General features: G+C 46.5%; 1 protein-coding gene across 4 annotated transcripts in view; it reads right to left on the bottom strand.

Moving 5' to 3' along the window:
• ERG (ETS transcription factor ERG) overlaps positions 1-18,779 on the bottom strand; it is a 261,158-nt gene that overhangs the window by 40,116 nt on the left and 202,263 nt on the right. For all 4 annotated transcript variants that reach the window (XM_066259366.1, XM_066259367.1, XM_066259365.1 and 1 more), the window contains one exon: positions 719-870. In XM_066259366.1, coding sequence (XP_066115463.1) covers positions 719-870 — 152 coding nt within the window. The remainder of the gene's footprint in view (positions 1-718; positions 871-18,779) is intronic.

Raw genomic sequence — 18,779 nt, 5'->3', positions numbered from 1 at the left:
TGTGATAAGAATCCCTGTTTCCCAGGACTACAGGAGAGACTGTCTCTGAGCCGCTTTACACAAATACCCAAAATGGGGCAAGGCTCCTTGGGTAGTACAGCTGGCGTTGTTGTCATGACATCTTCAGTTTTACGGCAACATTTCCTCTCAGGACCTTTAAGTTCTTTGTCCTATTACCTTAGGTTTTGCTAAATAAATAAGTCCCCTGCATTTTCCTCAAACTTGAGTTAGTTACTGCTTTCAGCTGGATTTATAATTAATTCCATGGCAAAGAATTATTCTGGGTCTCGGAACCTGTATGACTGACCAGTGACCGCTGGGAGTTTAGATTCTAAATACAAGCACTATACTACTCCCAACGTTTTATCTTTCCAGATAAGAAAAAATTAAAAAAAAACCCCAACAAGGCTACCATCTATTATGGATAGCACTTCATAAAAGATATTTAACACCAAATAATCTCAGAGAAAGGGCAGTTCCTGCCTCTACGTCACTTTTCATGGTCTCTCTCTCTCTCTCTCTGTCACTCACTCACACACACTCACACACACACACACACACACACACACACACGGGCACACACACCAGTGCACATTTCACCGCAGGTGATCACACTTCTGCTGGCTTCCACGTACAATCACTGCTTGAGACAGCGGAGGGTGACGGACACCACAGGTTGGAAGAGATTGCTCAGTGACACCTCAGAGAGGCAGCTGACCTGCTGGGACAATGACTCTGCGCTCGTTCGTGGTCATGTTTGGGGGTGGCATGTGCTTCTCCTCCATGTAGCTGCCGTAGTTCATCCCGACGGTGTCCGGGCTGCCCACCATCTTCCCGCCTTTTGCCACGCTGCATTCATCAGGGGAGTTTCTGGAGAAGAAAAAAGAAGGTCCTCCATTACTGTGGCAACTGAAAAACACGCGGCCCTGGTCTTTCTGCAACAAGGAGCAAGGGAGGTGAGGTGGAGGAGATGGAGGGAGGAAGGAGGAGAGAGAAGTGACAGAGGCAAACACATTGCCTACTAGGGACTGAATGGATATCCCCCATTGTCCATATGGTGAAGTCTTAACCCCCAATGTGACGGTGTTTGAAGATGACGCCCTTTGTAGATAATTAATTTTAGATAAAGTTTTGAGGGTGAGGCCGACATATTGGAATAGTGTGTCCTTATACGAAGGGGAAGAGACGAGAGAGGTCTCTGTCTCTGCTACGTGAGGACACAGGGAGAAGTGAACCCTTGCACCGCAAGGAGAGGGCTCTCACCAGACACCAGCCCAACAGGCACCTTGATCTTGGACTTTCAGGGTCCAGAGCTGTGAGAAAGCAATGCCTGCTGTTTCAGCCCTGGTCTATGACATTTTGTTATGGCCGCCTGAGCCATCGGCGACAGTGCCCAGGCTCAGTCACAGCACAGAGCAAGCATGTGGGGAGCAAAGCTGCCACCTGGCTTCTATTTCTTCAGCCAGCTCCTCCTGAAACTGTCATGTCAAAACTCCATCTGTGACAACTGATGGGAAACACGTGCAGAAAACAGTGAACTGCCGTTTGTTCTCACTGCGCGACAGGAAACAGGCCACGCATGCAGATGCCGGGAGGCGACACAGGGCGCACTCAGCAAGGCAGATCTTACAACGACGTTCCTCTTTTTCAAAACCTCTGGATGAAATTCTTGTGTGGAATCTCAGTCCTGCAGCCATCTTTTCTTAGGGAACTCTGAGACTCACCAAGTCCCAAGCTTGGGGGCCAGCAGGCAGTCAGAGGAGGGGGTGGACTGGCACCCAGGACGGTGGTCGAGAGCCGAGTACAGCAGCCTCTGGAACCTTGGGATGGGATGGGAGTGTGCAACTAGCTATGCGGATTGCAGAAAGGACTCAACTGCTGGCCCCTGGGGAATAGTTCACAGGGCTGCTATTAAGAAGGCAGCCACACTGACTGGTGTGAGGTGATATCTCATTGTCAATGTGGCTGCCTTCTTAATTTTTGCCCTAAAACAAAACAACAAATAAGTGCTGGTGAGGATGCGGAGAAAAAGGAACCCTCCTGCACTGCTGGTGGGAACGCAGACTGGTGCAGCCACTGTGGAAAACAGTACGGAGATTCCTCAAAAAATTAAAAAATTTTGACCCAGCCATCTCACTTTTAGGAATATACCCCAAGAACACCAAATCACTGATTTAAAACAAGAAATGTACCCCATGTTTATGGCAGCATTGTTTACAATAGTCAAGATCTGGAAACAGCCCAAGTGTCCGTCAGTGGACGAGTAGATTAAAAAGCTATGGTACAGCCTGACCAGGCAGTGGTACAGTGGATAGAGCATCGGACTGGTATGCAGAGGACCCAGGTTCGAGACCCCGCAGGCTCATCTAGTTTGAGCAAAGCTCGCCAGCTTGGACCCAAGGTCACTGGCTCAAGCAAGGGGTTACTCAGTCTGCTGAAGGCCCGTGGTCAAGGCACATATGAGAAAGCAATCAATGAACAACTAAGGTGTCACAATGAAAAACTGATGATTGATGCTTCTCATCTCTCTGTGTTACTGTCTGTTTGTCCCTATCTATCCCCTCTGACTCTCTCTCTGTCTCTGTAAAAAAAAAAAAAAAAAAGAGCTATGGTACATATATACAATGGAATACTATGGGGCCATGAAAAAGATGGAAATCTTACCTTTTGCGTTTTGCAACAACGTGGAGGGACCTGGAAACTATTATGTTAAGAGAAATAAGCCAAGCAGAGAAAGAAAAATATCATGACCTTTATGAGGAATCCAATGAATGTGAACTGAGGAACGGAATAGAGACAGAGGCGGGATCAAAGGGACCAGAGGGAAAGCGAACAGAGGGAAAAGGGATGAGAGGATGAGATAAAGCTGGAGGGAAGGGAGGAAGGCGTTGCAGGGGGGGGCAAGGGGCATGTTCAGGGGAACATGGGGGTGATGCATTCGGGGGGACGCTAGAATCTATGTAAACACAATAAATTAAAATCAATAAAATTAAATTAAAAAAGAAAAGAAAGCAGCCATAGCCATTAGAATAGAGACAAACCTGCCTTTCTAGAAAAAACAAAGCAAAACAGGGCTGTATTTTTTGTTTGCTTATTTTTGTTTGTTAATTTTTTTTGAGATTCAGAAGTTACAGGACATGGTAATATCACATCTCATAAGGAAACTCCAAATAGAAAATCCAGCTTAACCAGGAAACAAAAAAATATGTTAAAACCTTCTTAGGTGTTTACGTCACAGATATTTAACCCATGATCACTGGCAGAGGGGCCTTGATATTCAGGGCATATCTTTTTTTTTTTTTTTTTTTTTTTTTTTTTTTTTTTTTAAGACTTTATTCATTTTAGAGAGGAGAGAAGGAGGGGGGAGAGAGAGAGAGAGAGAGAGAGAGAGGAAGGGAGGAGCAGGAAGCATCAACTCCCACATGTGCCTTGACCAGGTAATCCCAGGGTTTTGAACCGGCGACCTCAGCATTCCAGGTCGATGCTTTAATCCACTGCGCCACCACAGGTCAGGCAGGGGGCATATCTTCTAAGGTGGATTTCTAGAACTTGCCTCTAAAGCTCTATCCTACACATGATTTCTCATTATCTTGGGAATCAATGAGTCTCCATGGGATTTTTATTCTATTTTTAATGTTTATTTACTGATTTTAGTGAGAGAGGGAGGGACTGAGAAACAGAGACAGGAACCTGTTCCTGTACCTGCTCCTGTCTGTGTCCTGCTCAGGGATAAACCAGCCAGCTCTGCACTTCGGGGTGATTTCTAGCCAACTGAGCTATCCAGCCAGGGCTCCATGGGATTCCAGATTGCCATCCCAATGTCAGTGGCCCTGAGGGTTGTGGGTCTTCTCCATACTTTGTTAGTAAGAGCTCTGTAGCCACCTTGCAAAATCATGGAACTATATATAGGCCTGGAATGGACTTGACCTTCAAGTCTGAGAAGATCACAACCATCCAAGGCAGGAGGGCACTATCTGGGTGGAACAACGCTAAGGTGGGATGGAGAAGGTCATTCCAGATCCAAAGGCCATAGCAAGGGTGTGGATAGCAAGGGCAGAGCAGGGCTGCAAGGCTTTGGAGAGAATTCATTCTGCATCTGGGAATTTTGAAAATATAGATTTGTTCTCAGCATCACTTGCTCACATGTCTGGTGCTGATGGGGGCAGCTGAGCGCTGACCAGGCATGAGGAATAGTTTACATCTCTGGATGGAGGGTCTAGACCTAAGGTTCAACTGCAGGTCTGGAAATTCATAGCCCTGCCTCATGGCATCCCCACAGCTGTACCAACATGAAGGAAATGTAAAAATAATAATGGTCTGAGTTCCCATGGAGCAGATCCTCTATATTTCCAATGCTGCCTACACATGCATTATTTCCTCCTGATGCAATTTTTCCTGGCTTCAGACATTTATCTCTAAACGACCCATCCTAATATCAAAACACTGAGTGTCTTCACTTGAGCCTTAGTTTCCTATCCATTTGGAAAATTCCATCAGTTGTGTGGAGTGTATGTTTTGGTCTATTTGCCTCAAGGAGAAAAAGTTACTAAGGGAGAGAGTGACAGGGGTTTGATTCTTTAGGACAGGGACTAAAAGCAACTCAGGTGAGGAGTGTAACTCAAGCAACAACTATCAAGTCTCGATGAGAGCTGTTCAGATTCCTGCATTCACTCATTCCTTTATTTAGCACCTGCTGTATACCAGGCAACCTAAGTTCTTTCTTCTCCAGCAAGGCGGTCAACAACCTAAAACACTAAAGGTCAAAGCAATGTAGAGAATTATAGAAATCAGGGACTTCAGGAGTGATGGATGGATGGACCCTTCAGACCAAGTCTTTTATTTTCTTCTAATTCTTAACAGTTTAATGTCCATCTCTGAGGACAGGTGCTGAAGGCATGGATCATGATAGTTTTCCTATGGTATTAAAACAGATCTCCATAAAATCCAGAGATATGATGAGCTATTAAATTGCATTGTCAAGAGCTTTCCGCAACTATGGGCAAGTATTTACAGCCAGAATGATTTTAGCACATTTCCTTTGTTTTCATGTGATAACCACAAGACATAACTCATATCCTTAAGTTTTCCCAACCTAGCTTCTACTGTAGAAACAGACCATCAGACCCTAACTGCAAAAGCTGCACCTTCAGGACAATAAAAAAAAAATAGTATTTTTTCCACTGTATTTTGTTTTTGCTTCAGAAGAAGATAGAATGGAACTAAGATTTTGATTATTTCAAATAGTTTTTGTCATAAGTCTAAGAGAACAATAAACCCAGAGCAGGAAGAAGGTCACCTATAGGGTCACATGCTGGACTCAAAGTAGATATTCAACAAATGTCGGTTAAAGGAGCCCAAAGTGTTCTATTCTCACTTTTTTTTTAAGTGAGAGGAAAGGAGATAGAGAAACGGACTCCCACAGGTGCCCTGACCTGGATCCACCCAGCAACCCCTGTCTGGGACTGATGCAACTGAGCTATTTTTAGCACCTGAGGCTGACACTTGGACCATCCCAGCTGTCTTCAGCATCTGGGGCTGACACTCGGACCAATCAAGCCACTGGCTGTGAGAGGGGAAGAGAGAGAGTGAGAGAAGAAGGAGAGGTTAAGGGAGAGAAGCAGATGGTCGCTTCTCCTGTGTGTCCTGACCAGGAATCCAACCTGGGATGTCCATATGCCAGGCCGATGCTCTATCCACTGCACCAACTGGCCAGGGCCTTATTCTCACTTTTCAGTCATCCCTCCTTGTTTTCACTCTTGGAAATCTCAGCAGCAAAAGAAGAGTATCTATGGTGCAGGCCCTGGTCTGAGAGATTACCTGTCCACAGGTGAGGCTCCTCTGCATTTTCTGGAGGTATAGACAGGAGACAAGGGGCATGGTCCCGGTCTCAGAGCCAGAGGGGAGGCAGAACTGTGACTAGAGACTGGACAGGCTGAACTCACTGTCCCTGCTTAGCCCCTGCACATAATGCTTGCAGCAAGCGAAGGTAAGACAATGCCCCTTAAAAGGTAAAATATACCATAATCTTAGAAAAGCATCAAGAGCGCTCTGACCTACATGTCATTCTGCTTCATGCGCTGTAGCTCACACACCATTCCCATTCCAGGATGCAATTGAGCCTGAGGGACTGCTCACCCCTGGCATGGCAGGTGGGAGACACAGCCAAGACATGTACAAGAAGACAGAAAGCAAAGAGGCAATTCCTGGAGAAGAAAATTTCCTCAGGGGCATCCATCTAAGAAAAATGGAAGCTTAGCATGATTTAGAGGACTGAGAGTACATAGTCAAAAGCCTCCCAATAAATACATTTTCAGCTCTTTGCCCAGGTGTGGTAAGAAAGGATCCACACTTCGGAAGCCTGCCCCCTTGCTGCCGGCACTGGATATACTGCCATTGTGTGCCTGAGGAGTTCAAGTCATCGGGGACATTCCCACAAACAGCTGGGCCTTCCACCTGCACCAGGCCCTGCCTAGGAGGGGGGATCAGACGTTCTCTACTCTGACATCATCAGGGTTTGGACACTCAATGCACTGCTTTAGAAATGCACACAGCAGAGAGCATTCCTTTAAGTATTGTACTCTTAGTATTCCTATAGAGTGTTTTCTAGCAGCTTCTGTGAAAATTCAGAAGCAATTTGTTAGGTACTTGCTAAATGGAAAATCATTTGGTGTCTATGAAATGCCTCCATCTTACTGTGTGGGGCATAAATTTCTTTATTGTCAACAAGTGTGGTTCAAGATATTTCTCTCAGACTCTTTTAAGAGCTGACAAAAGTTACTATGCAAATCAAAACCATAATGAGCTATCACTTCACACCTAACAGGGTGGCTATTATCTCAAAACAAATGGTAACAAGTGTTGGCGAGGATGCAAGGAAATAGAAGCCCCTGCGATACTGATCCTGCTGCTGGGAACGCACATCAGTCCAGTGGCAACGGAAACAGCCTGAAGGGCTGTTTTTAAAAAGAATAACCATGTGATCCAGCAATCCCACTTATGTATGCTTATCCCAAATAACCAAAACCAAGATTTCTAGGATATTAGTACTCCTATGTTAATTACAGTACTATTCACATTAGTCAAAATGTAGAAACTGCCTACATGTCCAATGATGGATGAATGGATCAAGAAAATGGGGCATATATATAAAAGGGAATATTAGCCTACTTGAAAGAAGGAAGTTCTACAATATATGATAAGATAAATGAACCTGGAGGATATTATGCTAAGTGCAATAAGCCAGTCACAAAAAGACAAATACTGTGTGATTCCTCTTCTACACGATATCTAAAATAGTCTAATTCAGAGAATCAAACTGTGGAAGGGGGGCTGCAGGGGGCTGAGGAGGGAGAAATGGAGGGCTTCCTAATCAACAAACATAACGTTTCAGTCCAGCAAGATGACAAGGTTATCGAGATCTGCTCACAACACTATCTTTGGGCAACCCTCATACACACTTAAAATTTTGTTGGGGTAGATCTCACGTTCCATGTTCCTACTGCAAGTAAATAAATAAAAAATTAACATGTCTTAACCATAGTCTCTGATTTATGTTTTCTGGCCTGGGTCCTATGTGCATCCCGCAAAACTAGTCTTGACCAATGCACACACAATGTGGTGTCCGTGAGAGGGGCAGGAGCAGGGAAGACAGCTGCTCCTCCCTGCTCAGAGAAGGAGAAATTCCACAATGGGGTCGCCCCAAGAAGGAAGGCTGGTTCCGAATGACGTTCTTGAGGTCATAGGACAACTAGGGCACCAAAAATTTGGGTGTATCACTCAACAACATCCTTGGGGCCATATGACTTTTGGGAGTTAGCCTCTGTATTAGTCCCATAGACTTCTGTGGCATATGGGCATCAGTGTGGTCACTCTAGAGAATACAGAAATATAGTAGTATTGAAAGACCCCTCAACCTTCATGGTGAAAATATGGGTGTGTTGGTGCCCTTCTTCTGATAACTGGAGACCCATGTCCCATTAAGCATCTTGCTGAACCTCAATGAACTAATCACTCTTATGCAGAATTTGGAAAATTAAGTTCAGGTGAGTTGAGAACGTGACCATTGACTTAAAATAGTCTATATTTTGAATACACAGTAAAAGAACATGATGAAGAATATCAAATACATTGAAAAAGTTTGCTAAATATAAACTAAGGTGAGAGATCAGATACATTGGCAAGCCCAGCTGGGTTACAGAATCAGAGGGCTGGAAGAAACCCCATCCCTCAGCCCCTAGGCAGGACCCTCCCAAAGCTTTGGCGTGGATGAACCAGTGTTAAGCCATGTTAACATTCTTTTTTAAAAGAAGAATATCCCATCCTTTCCCTCTGCAGCTCCACTGTCATATTTCTGTGCACATGTGGTGGCTTTGAACGTATTTTATTTCCCTACCCCTCCCTCAAACTATGTAAAGTTTCAGTGGACCATAAAAAATGCATACAAAACAATGCATACAAAACAGAATGATCGCCTAAAATGAAGCCATAAACGTGAATGAAACCTGACCAGGCGGTGGCGCAGTGGATAGAGCATAGGACTGGGATGCAGAGGACCCAGGTTCGAGACCCCAGGGTCACCAGCTTGAGCGCGGGCTCATCTGGTTTGAGCAAAAGCCCACCAGCTTGAACCCAAGGTCGCTGGCTCCAGCAAGGGGTTACTCGGTCTGCTGAAGGCCTGTGGTCAAGGCACATATGAGAAAGCAATCAATGAACAACTAAGGTGTTGCAACGCGCAATGAAAAACTAATGATTGATGCTTCTCATCTCTCTCCGTTCCTGTCTGTCTGTCCCTGTCTATCCCTCTCTCTGACTCACTCTCTGTCTCTGTAAAAAACAAACAAATAAATAAGAAAAAAAATTTCTTTAAAAAAAAAAACGTGAATGAAGCATATGGGCAGCAAATTCATTGATCAAGAGACAAAATCAGCCCGTGAAATAAGCTCACTGTTTATAGTCGCCAACAGTAGGGCATCAAGGTATCTCTGGGCTTCCTACCAGCCAAAGCGAAAAAGGCAGCACAGCTCCTGTTACAACACAAGGAATCAAAAAGATAAACACAAAACAGTTATTCAGCAGAAGCCAAGCTCTTCCTGGGCTGAGAGAGAGGAGTTTCTCTCATGGCTTCTACTGAAAAGAACAACGACCTGTTCTTTTCAGTAGATGCAGCGACCAATACCCTTGCCGGCATTCCACCGCAGATCTAAGGACATTCCACACAGGGGCGAGGTGGGGAGCTGGTGACAGAGCCAGGTGCTCCTAGCACACAGCTCCCAGCGGCTCCAGCTGTCCTCAACCAGCCCTCATACATGCAGTTTCTCGCTGTTTGAAAATAATTGGCCAACCAATGAGATCAGTAGAGAAAAGTAAAAAAAAAATAAATAAATGAATAGTTTTTTTTAAATGAAAAGATCTTGAGAGATGGAATGCTATATATATGCACAACCTTCCAATCTCTATGTTTTATATTCAGATTTGCCTCCGAGAGCTCCAAATGTACAATGGGAAAACACGTGTTCGTAGACCTATGTGGTCTGTCTTCCATCCCATATTTGACTCGTGCTAGCGATGGCTCCAAACTCTTCTTACATGTTTACGTTATAATAAACGGGTGGGTAAAGGATTTTAAATGCTGCCTTGCATGTGATGAATGCTATGGGTTTGCTGTTATTCTTTCCATCAACACCGCCGCTCCATGAGGTCGAGACCTACAACAGGGACATTACAGGTAAAGTGCAGAGAGGTTGATACAGGTCATGCCCAAGGTCACATGACCAGCAGTGGAGGAGCTGGGATTTGAGCCTAGGCAACCGGGGTCCCGAGTCCAAATACTAGACCAACACATGATAGGGTACCCACCCGGTGACTCCACAGAAGCAGTCCTTTCCACAGACATAAAGCATCATTGAAGGGACCGTCAGAAGACTCGGGGTAGTCTTCACCATGGAGTATTTTAAAAAGAAACTCCTGAGAGTGGCCCTTGAAGACAGCCGTGGAGAAGGTACGGATATGAGCTCAACAGGGGCAGACATGTGCAGACAAGGGCAGAGTCCCAGGAGATGCAATGTTTATTTGGATACACATATGAATACTGGTGGGTCCAGTTAAAAACAGTTCGGAGTTTGGTCTCCTCAATTTACAGTTGAATGTCATGTGCTCCTCCCCATAACTTCCTCGAGGGCTCAGACTGATGCATGCTCTGCACAGATGCTGGGCCAGCATCCATGAGTGTCGGAGGAAGTCAGAGACATGTCCATGCTGAGAGGGCAGTGGTAACAAGCCTGACTCAGGTTGCAGGCCTAAGAAAAGATAGCACTGAGGACCAGGACCGAAGCTGGACCCCAGAGAAAGTAGTCAATCTGATTTTTTTAAAGATTAAGTGGAACACAGGGCCAAAACAAAAGCTTCCTGTAGTTGTTTCCCATAAGACCTTCTCTTATTTTTTGAAAAGGAATAATGTGCTCGTAAAAAATGTACTGAGAAATCAAAACTAGGGCTTTGGTTTCTGAAAAACAAAATAAACTTGGCCTCTGATGTTGGTTTCTCTCACATCAGAATCTACTGAGAGCGGGGCAGACTCCATCAATGACACAGACGTGGCCACGAGCTGGAAAAGAATGGAGGCTCGTCCCTGCACTGTCATTTGTGGTCCTCATGTATCTAAGATCATCACGGAAGGTGACCCCGAGCTCGCTAGCCACAGTAAGTCGGTGATTCACCCTCAGTAGAGAACAGTTAGCATGGGCACTCAGGCCTTACAAAAAGGCCAAGGCAGTCAACATCAAATTTAACTGCTTCTGGTGGGTAGAGGCAGACCCACTATCCTCTAGAACAGTGGTCCCCAACCTTTTTTGGGCCACGGACCGGTTTAATGTCAGAAAATATTTTCACGGACTGGCCTTTAGGGTGGGACGGATAAATCACGTGACCGAGACAAGCGTCAAGAGTGAGTCTTAGACGGATGTAACAGGAGGGAATCTGGTCATTTTTTTTTTTTTGGTTTTTTTTTTTTTAATTTTTATTTTTTGTACTTTTCTGAAGTTGGAAACAGGGAGGCAGTCAGACAGACTCCCACATGCGCCCGGCCGGGATCCACCCAGCATGCCCACCAGGGGGCAATGCTCTGCCCACCTGGGGCTTTGCTCTGCTGCAACCAGAGCCATTCCAGTGCCTGAGGCAGAGGCCACAGAGCCATCCTCAGCGCCTGGGCCAACTCTGCTCCAATGGAGCCCTGGCTGTGGGAGGGGAAGCGAGAAACAGAGAGGAAGGAGAGGGGGAGGGGTGGAGAAGCAGATGGGCGCTTCTCCTGTGTGCCCTGGCCGGGAATTGAACCTGGGACTCCTGCACGCCAGGCCGATGCTCTACCACTGAGCCAACCGGCCAGGGCTAAAATCTGGTCATTTTAAAAAAATAAAACATCGTTCAGACTTAAATATAAATAAAACAGAAATAATGTAAGTTATTTATTCTTTCTCTGTGGACCAGTACCAAATGGCCCACGGACCGGTATTGGTCTGTGGCCTGGGGGTTGGGGACCACTGCTCTAGAAAATCCACCCATCCTCCTTCTGTTTCTGGATTCCCCCTGCCCTTGGAGACAGTTCTCCATGGCCTTGCTCTCCACCCAATGCTGGTGTGTGTGTGGGAGCTTTATTCCAGAGTGATCTTCCCCAAACACAAATCCACACCGGCCGCATGACATGGAGCCCTTCCTGCGGCACCTGTGGGTATATCCGCACGCCCTAGACTCTTCTTGGCCATCTGGCCTGGGCCTTTTCATTTTGTTTTTCATTTAACAACTATTTAGAGCAGTGGTTCTCAAAGTGTGCGCCAGAGTGCACTGGTGCGCCCTAGAAGATTTCCAGGTGCTCCCTATGGTATTCCAGAGAAATATGTGCCTGTTGGGTAACAAAAACCAACAGGAACTTTGGAGTTTAGATATTTGGGGGACAGAGGCGTGAGGAATTGGCTGTAAGCTGACAGTCTGCCCAACTCCCCACCTCACTTGCCTGACTAGGTTGCAAAAGGCTGTTAATCTGTGGTGCTGGATTGTTTACACTACCCCCCATGTTCCCCAGAAAGACTGGAGGCAAGTTTCTTCTATCCTTTGTTTGGTGTAAAGTTAAGATGATATGTATGGTGGGGGTTTTCTGCACTCAGCACAATTAAGAGTAAAAAGAGAGGAATTCGTCAATGTATTGACGAGGAAATGAGAATTTGCCTTTCAAATCGATGCCCAAATATTGAAAAAATTGCTAGGACACATCAGGCTCATGTCTCTCATAAACATAAGAATGAAAAAACTTAACATATCAGTGCCAGGACCAGCCGAATTTACTAAATCTTACTAAGAATGTATATATATATACATACATATATATATATATATAAAGATAACTTTTTTGTCTCTTTTTTATTTTTTAACCCCTTTTTTTATGAATTCTAAAAAGCATAACTCAAAAAAATGTAACAAAAATGTTTTTTAATGTCAGAAAATAAATTTAATTTTGTTGTATTTATTTCATTTAATTACCATAAAAGCATTCTTGGACTTTGTATTTTTTTCTTTAATATTTGACATAATTATTATAACATATTTCTCAGAAATTTGTATATAGTATGCCTACAATTATTTGTAGGATTTTAAATGCACCCCAACTTCAAAACGTTTGAGAACCACTGAAATTAGAGGGTAGGTCTCAGTGCCAGGCACTGTCCCGGGTGCTGGGGAGGCAGGACTGCCCTTCTTGTCGGAGTGCCTGTAGTGGCACAGCTAAAGCCCCTCCCCCAACTCCCCCCACTCGGCCCCAAGCACCCCAATCCACCACGCCTCCGACTCTTATGTGGGTAAGCAAGCTCATGTGGACTCCCAGGCCGCCTCCAGCTCCTTGCTGTTCATTCGAATGTCACTGTCTTCACAACTGTTCTTTAGTTGATTAGGGGGTTTCAAGTGCCACAGCTACAGGGGAGCAATGCACAGTCAATGCGTCTCTAACCTGGGAGCCCCGGGAGGTCAGTTCTACGAGAGGACTCACCAAGGAGGCCGGCCGGGCAGGTGTGCCAGGCCCGTCCAGTCTCAAACCAGAACACAAATCCCCTTCTCACGTGGTCTTCCCCCTAAGAATCCTGAAAGCACAGGATCCTAATCGACTGAACAAACTCTTTATCAAGTTTTATAGCATGAATTGAGGTAAGTCACCACAAAAGGTATTTTTAGGAGCCGAGACAAGGAGGGGATTGTCTGGAGAGCTCTGGGGTAATTTGTGGGTCTGTTTTATTTCTGAATCAGAGGCAATGGAAAAGCGGCTTCAGGCCCCGTGGCCCAGGCGGCGGGTGGGGCTCAGCAGTGATTCATGCAGAACTCTGGGCACGGGCTGAAACTGTAGACGCTTGTCTTTGCAGCTGAGTGTTACTCTTGCCCTTACTAAATATTCTCTCCCACACCTGGGATCTCAGCCGCTTCCCACCAGCCCCGCCCCCTCCCCCCTTCTCCAAAGCAGCTGAAGACAAAATTAATTAAAACGTCGCCACCAACTCACCGACAGTGAGCTCTTTGTCCCTAAAAGGGATTGGAAGTTTCCCTGGGAAACTCACATTATTTAAGTACATGTTTATCTATTTCTCTGCACAACTGAAAATGGGTATTATTAGCAAGACTCTCCAACATTTAGACCTTGAAACTTGGGGGTGAACGCACCCTTTTGGGATTCATCATTTGGAAATAAAAAATTCTAGAGAACAAGCTTTCTACAAATAGTTACATGGTAAAGATAAGATAGGACATCTTGTGTATCTTATGAGTTTGTTTGCTGGTTGGTTGGTTGGTTTTTTGCTCGAAACACTTTAATTCCTCAGAAAGGAAAAACTTAAGCCCAATAGTCATTATGGTGCTTCGGGGTTTTATTTTCATAACAGGCTATGTAAATTCTGGTTAACCAAAATGATTTCCCATGAGAGACAAAAAAAAATGCCCAAGGTGTCCCCCGGTGCCCGCTGTCCATGTCCACAGTGACCCTACAGAATTCACTGCGTCCCAGTGAAGAACTCAACTCCTGGGCTCTTCTCCTGCAACACGGTGCCCATCATTCAGCATCCAAAGAGAAAGCAAAGAGGGACAGACAGAGAGCCTCCACCTTCTTTCCTCGCATCACCTGGAGTGAGGCTCCCCCGGTCCCTGTCTCAGCTCTGCAGCCCAAGGAACCGACATGTATAAAGACACGCGGCCCCTTCCAGGTCAAACACGCTATACTCACTGACCTCACAGCCACGCTGTGGAAAATCCACTCGTTTGCAAGCCTCCAGCCCTGTGCCACCCACAGCTTGGAAGGTGGCCGAGCTCTGCTAGGAGATTGGTCATGCCAATGCAATTCAGAACCCTGAGGCAGGAAGGAGCAAATACGATCACAGCTGTGAACTTCACTGTCCTAAAGTAATACATAAAGACTTAATAGAAAATGTAAGAAAAATATACATGAAGCCAAATCTCATTTGAGTCACAGTAGAAGGCAGGGAGTGGGACAGGTCCCAGTGAACCCCTTTCAAACGGCAAACTTCGAGCGTTGCACGCAAAATAGGAGAACCAGTTATGAGAGGACCCGCAGCCAAGAGTCTGCTCTGTCAGCAGAAGTTGGGCAAACCACCTTCCCGACACAATGACAGATAGGGTGCTAGAACAGCCACCACCCTAAAACTGAGATTTTTTTTTTAAATTTCAGCCCCACGAGTATTTAAGGAGCCACTGATGCACTCAGACTATGGGTCACTCCACATCGTCTTCAAGAGGTGGTTTTTGTTTGGAGATACCTCGTGCAGATAATGTGAAGGTGAGAGCAGGTGTTGACCTGCTGTAATAAAATAAAATTTACTTTCACAGGTCAACGTTTTATATGTGTCACATGCACAAAAATTCAAAACAGTGTTTGGATTTGATGCCTCTTGGGAGGCATATTGTCTGTCCACTAGCTGGAGAAAACCAGCTATCCCTGTTGACACAGAAAAGATTCACAGCTTTAGGAAAAGCCCTGAGGGAGGGAGGAGGGGCACAGGCCTGTGGCCAAATGGCCTACGACAGGTGGAGTTGAGCAAGTACAAAATCTTTTGGAAACTCAATGGTCTGGTCTCCATCTGTAAAATGGGTATAGTCACAATGCCGTCTCATAGATCTAATGAGGAAACTGAATGTTAGGTTATATGTAACAAATCATGTGTTGTAGAAATGCTGTTTAACGTTACTCCTCGCAGATTTTTTTTCCTGCCCAGATGGTGGGAGTCATACCCTCTTCCCCACTATGGCTAGGCCCTGAATGTCCCTCTGTCCTTGTACTTGTCATGGGATGTCACAGACTCTTTTTCACTTTTGCTGGACCATGAACTTCTCTTAGCCCATCTTCACAGCAGCTAGCCCAGTACACAACATAGAGGAAACATCAAACCCACGTTGGTTTGACACAGGGTTTCTCAGCTTTGACACTACTGATATTTTGGACCAGATCACTCTTTGGAGGGGTGATGTTGCCCTGAGCACTGTAGGATGTTGAGTATCACCCATGGCCTCCAACCACTAGATGCCAGGATTCCCACCTCTCCCCTCCACCCCGTTTGTGACAATAATATCTGCAGATATTGCCTAATGTCCCCTAGAGGCACACTCATTGTGGTTGAAAAGCAATGGTTTAATTAATTAAGATCCTCTGAACTCAGGCAAGGAGGCAAGAGCCCCTTTCATTTGCTTGGTGTTTATTATAGCAATGTGCACATCCCTGGGGTCAGAGTCGCGCATAGATGGGTCTGGGTTCCAATCTCAGGAAGATTCCCAGTTGTGGCTTGTCCACACCTCATTTGGGGCATATCCCTCAAACCTTGGGCTCATCTTTTCACTTCTTTCTTCATCATTCTACAGGTCCAACCCATTATCAAATCACATGGTTCTACTTTTAAAATATATCCAGAATGGAAACAACCCTCCCCACCCCTCCACCACTGCCATCATCACCATCGCTTACCCCAATCCCCACAAGGGTCTCTAGTGGTCTCAGCTTCGGTGCAGGAGCTGGGGGGTGTGGTTGTGTCTTTCTATAGCAGAGTAATATCACATCCCTCCAGGATTCTCCTACCTCACTCAGAGTTAAGGTTACACTTCCTTAGTGGCCCCACAATCTCTCAATTCATCTCCAATTATTCTCCTTGGTCATTAAACATCAGCTGCAACTGTCCTCCAACATTACAAGCTGACCTCAGGACCTTTGCACCCTCCACTCCCTTTGCCTGGAGTATTCTGTTGCTTAACCATGAGGTCTTTACTCTCACTGCCTTTGGGGCTTTACTCAAGTGTCACTTTCTCAGGGGTGATGTTCTCAAGTCACCTTATCTAGGGCTGCCATCTTCTTTCCTACTTTTCCCCCCTCCTTAACCTTTATCACTATCCATCTTGCTAACATTTTAGTTATCTAATTCAATGGCTGTTTTGCCCACGAAAAATCAGACTTAGTGAGGTTGAATGTTTTTTCTATGTATGTTTTATGAATGTATGCCAAGTGCCTAGAGCAGTGACTGCACAGAATAGGTGCTCAATAAATACTTGTATGAATGAATGACTCCCTGCATAAACAGTGTGTCTGATAACAAGATGAACCAATTAGGTAACCCTCTTTTCTATCATCTTCGTCACACGATAGGTGGCATCCTTTTAAAATATTATATCAAGCCCTGGCCGGTTGGCTCAGTGGTAGAACGTTGGCCTGGCGTGCAGGAGTCCCGGGTTTAATTCCCGGCCAGGGCACACAGGAGAAGTGCCCATCTGCTTCTGCACCCCTCCCCCTCTCCTTCTTCTCTCTCTCTTCCCCTCCTGCAGCCAAGGCTCCATTGGAGCCAGGTTGGCCCGGGCACTGAGGATGGCTCCATGGCCTCTGCCTCAGGTGCTAGGATGGCTCTGGGTGCAACAGAGAGATGCCCCAGATGGGCAGAGCATCGCCCCCTAGTGGGCATGCTGGGTGGATCCTGGTCAGGTGCATGCGGGAGTCTGTGTGACTGCCTCCCCGTTTCCAACTTCAGAAAAATACAAAAAAATATATATATTATATCAAAAGCAGCCCTGGCCGGTTGGCTCAGCGGTAGAGCGTCGGCCTAGCGTGCGGAGAACCCGGGTTCGATTCCCGGCCAGGGCCCACAGGAGAAGCGCCCATTTGCTTCTCTACCCCTCCGCCACGCTTTCCCTCTCTGTCTCTTCCCCTCCCGCAGCCAAGGCTCCATTGGAGCAAAGATAGCCCGGGCGCTGGGGATGGCTCTGTGGCCTCTGCCCCAGGCGCTAGAGTGGCTCTGGTCGCAACATGGCGATGCCCAGGATGGGCAGAGCATCGCCCCCTGGTGGGCAGAGCATCGCCCCTGGTGGGCGTGCTCATGCCGGGTGGATCCCAGTCGGGCGCATGCGGGAGTCTGTCTGACTGTCTCTCCCTGTTTCCAGCTTCAGAAAAATGAAAAAAAACAAAAACAAAACGCATATTGCTATCTAACTAGAGGCTGGAGTTATTCATACCACACCATGACTCTCCTTCTCAGACCCCACAGAGGCAAGACTCAGTAACACCATCTCTCACCACACGGACTCATCCAGGCAAAGTCCTGGGATGTGAGACCGGGGAGGCAGACAGACATCCTGGGAACAAGCCCTCGTTTCCACCCGGCCTGTTCACTCTGCAAACCACCTTCACTCCATGACTGGGAGTACTCATGTGTATCTCCCTGGATCCTACAACAGAGCGGTGGTTCTGAGACTAGTGAGCCTTGGGACACCCTCCCCCCAACAAAGGGCTCATGAAGTCACGGAGTCTCCTCTCGTACAGCAGGGGCCTGAGGACCTGCATCTCTCACAGGTTCCCAGGTGGTGCCAATGACGCGGTTCTGGGACACCAGGGGAACCCCCGCCCAACAGAATCACACAATATGTTCAGGATTGCAGGTGATCGGGGGACTGGGTGAGGGGTAGGACTCACAGCAGGGTACAGTAAGTCCAAGCTGTAATGAGACTCTAGCAGGGTGACATGGAACTGCCTTCAACCTAGGTGGACTATAATGATTGTTCATTGCCTGGGAAAGAGAGAAGGTGATGACCGATGCCACCTGCCTGAATTTAGGCTGACTATCCAAGACAGAGATGCCCAGACTGAGGGAAAGCCCCCTGCTTTGCACATGGTAGTACTTACCTCCTAATGGAAAGTGACTTTGTTGTGGACTGTGTACGTACGTGTGTGTGTGTGTGTGTGTGTGTGTGCGTGTGTGTGTGTGTCTGCCTGTCTGTCTACTTCTGGGCCTATCCCACCAGTCTACAGTAGCTTGAGCCTTAGGAATTAATTCCCTCAAAGGGAATTAAGGCCATCTGTAGGGGTGTTCCTGGAGGCCAGACAGGTTCTGAACCCCTGGGTGCCCGCGAAAAGAAACCACGAGGTCCTGATGCTGCTCCATCACGCAAGGCTGGAGCGAAGAAAGGGGAAAGACAGGCAAGGTGGCCATCGGCCAGGGAAGCTGAGAAATGATGTCCTGTGTCCACACAGTGTGCAGTTAAATTAGCGTGGGTGAGAACTGTGCTCTCTGCTGCAGCTGCAGCTAAGCTGAACCGTGACAACTCCCCATTGGCTCACAAGGCGGAGGCCCCTTTCTTTCCAGACCCCCTCTTTTACTTTTTATAGGCTTCTATTGAAACGGCAGGAGAGCTCACTTCACCAGCCATCTCTCACTTCAGGAGCCTGTGAGCACCTTCAGGCTGAGGTTTTGTAGAATTGTGCCACTGGG

This window comes from Saccopteryx bilineata, chromosome 2 (genome assembly GCF_036850765.1).
Source record: "Saccopteryx bilineata isolate mSacBil1 chromosome 2, mSacBil1_pri_phased_curated, whole genome shotgun sequence".
NCBI classification, from domain to species: domain Eukaryota; kingdom Metazoa; phylum Chordata; class Mammalia; order Chiroptera; family Emballonuridae; genus Saccopteryx; species Saccopteryx bilineata.
This window is presented reverse-complemented; position numbering and strand designations above follow the sequence as displayed.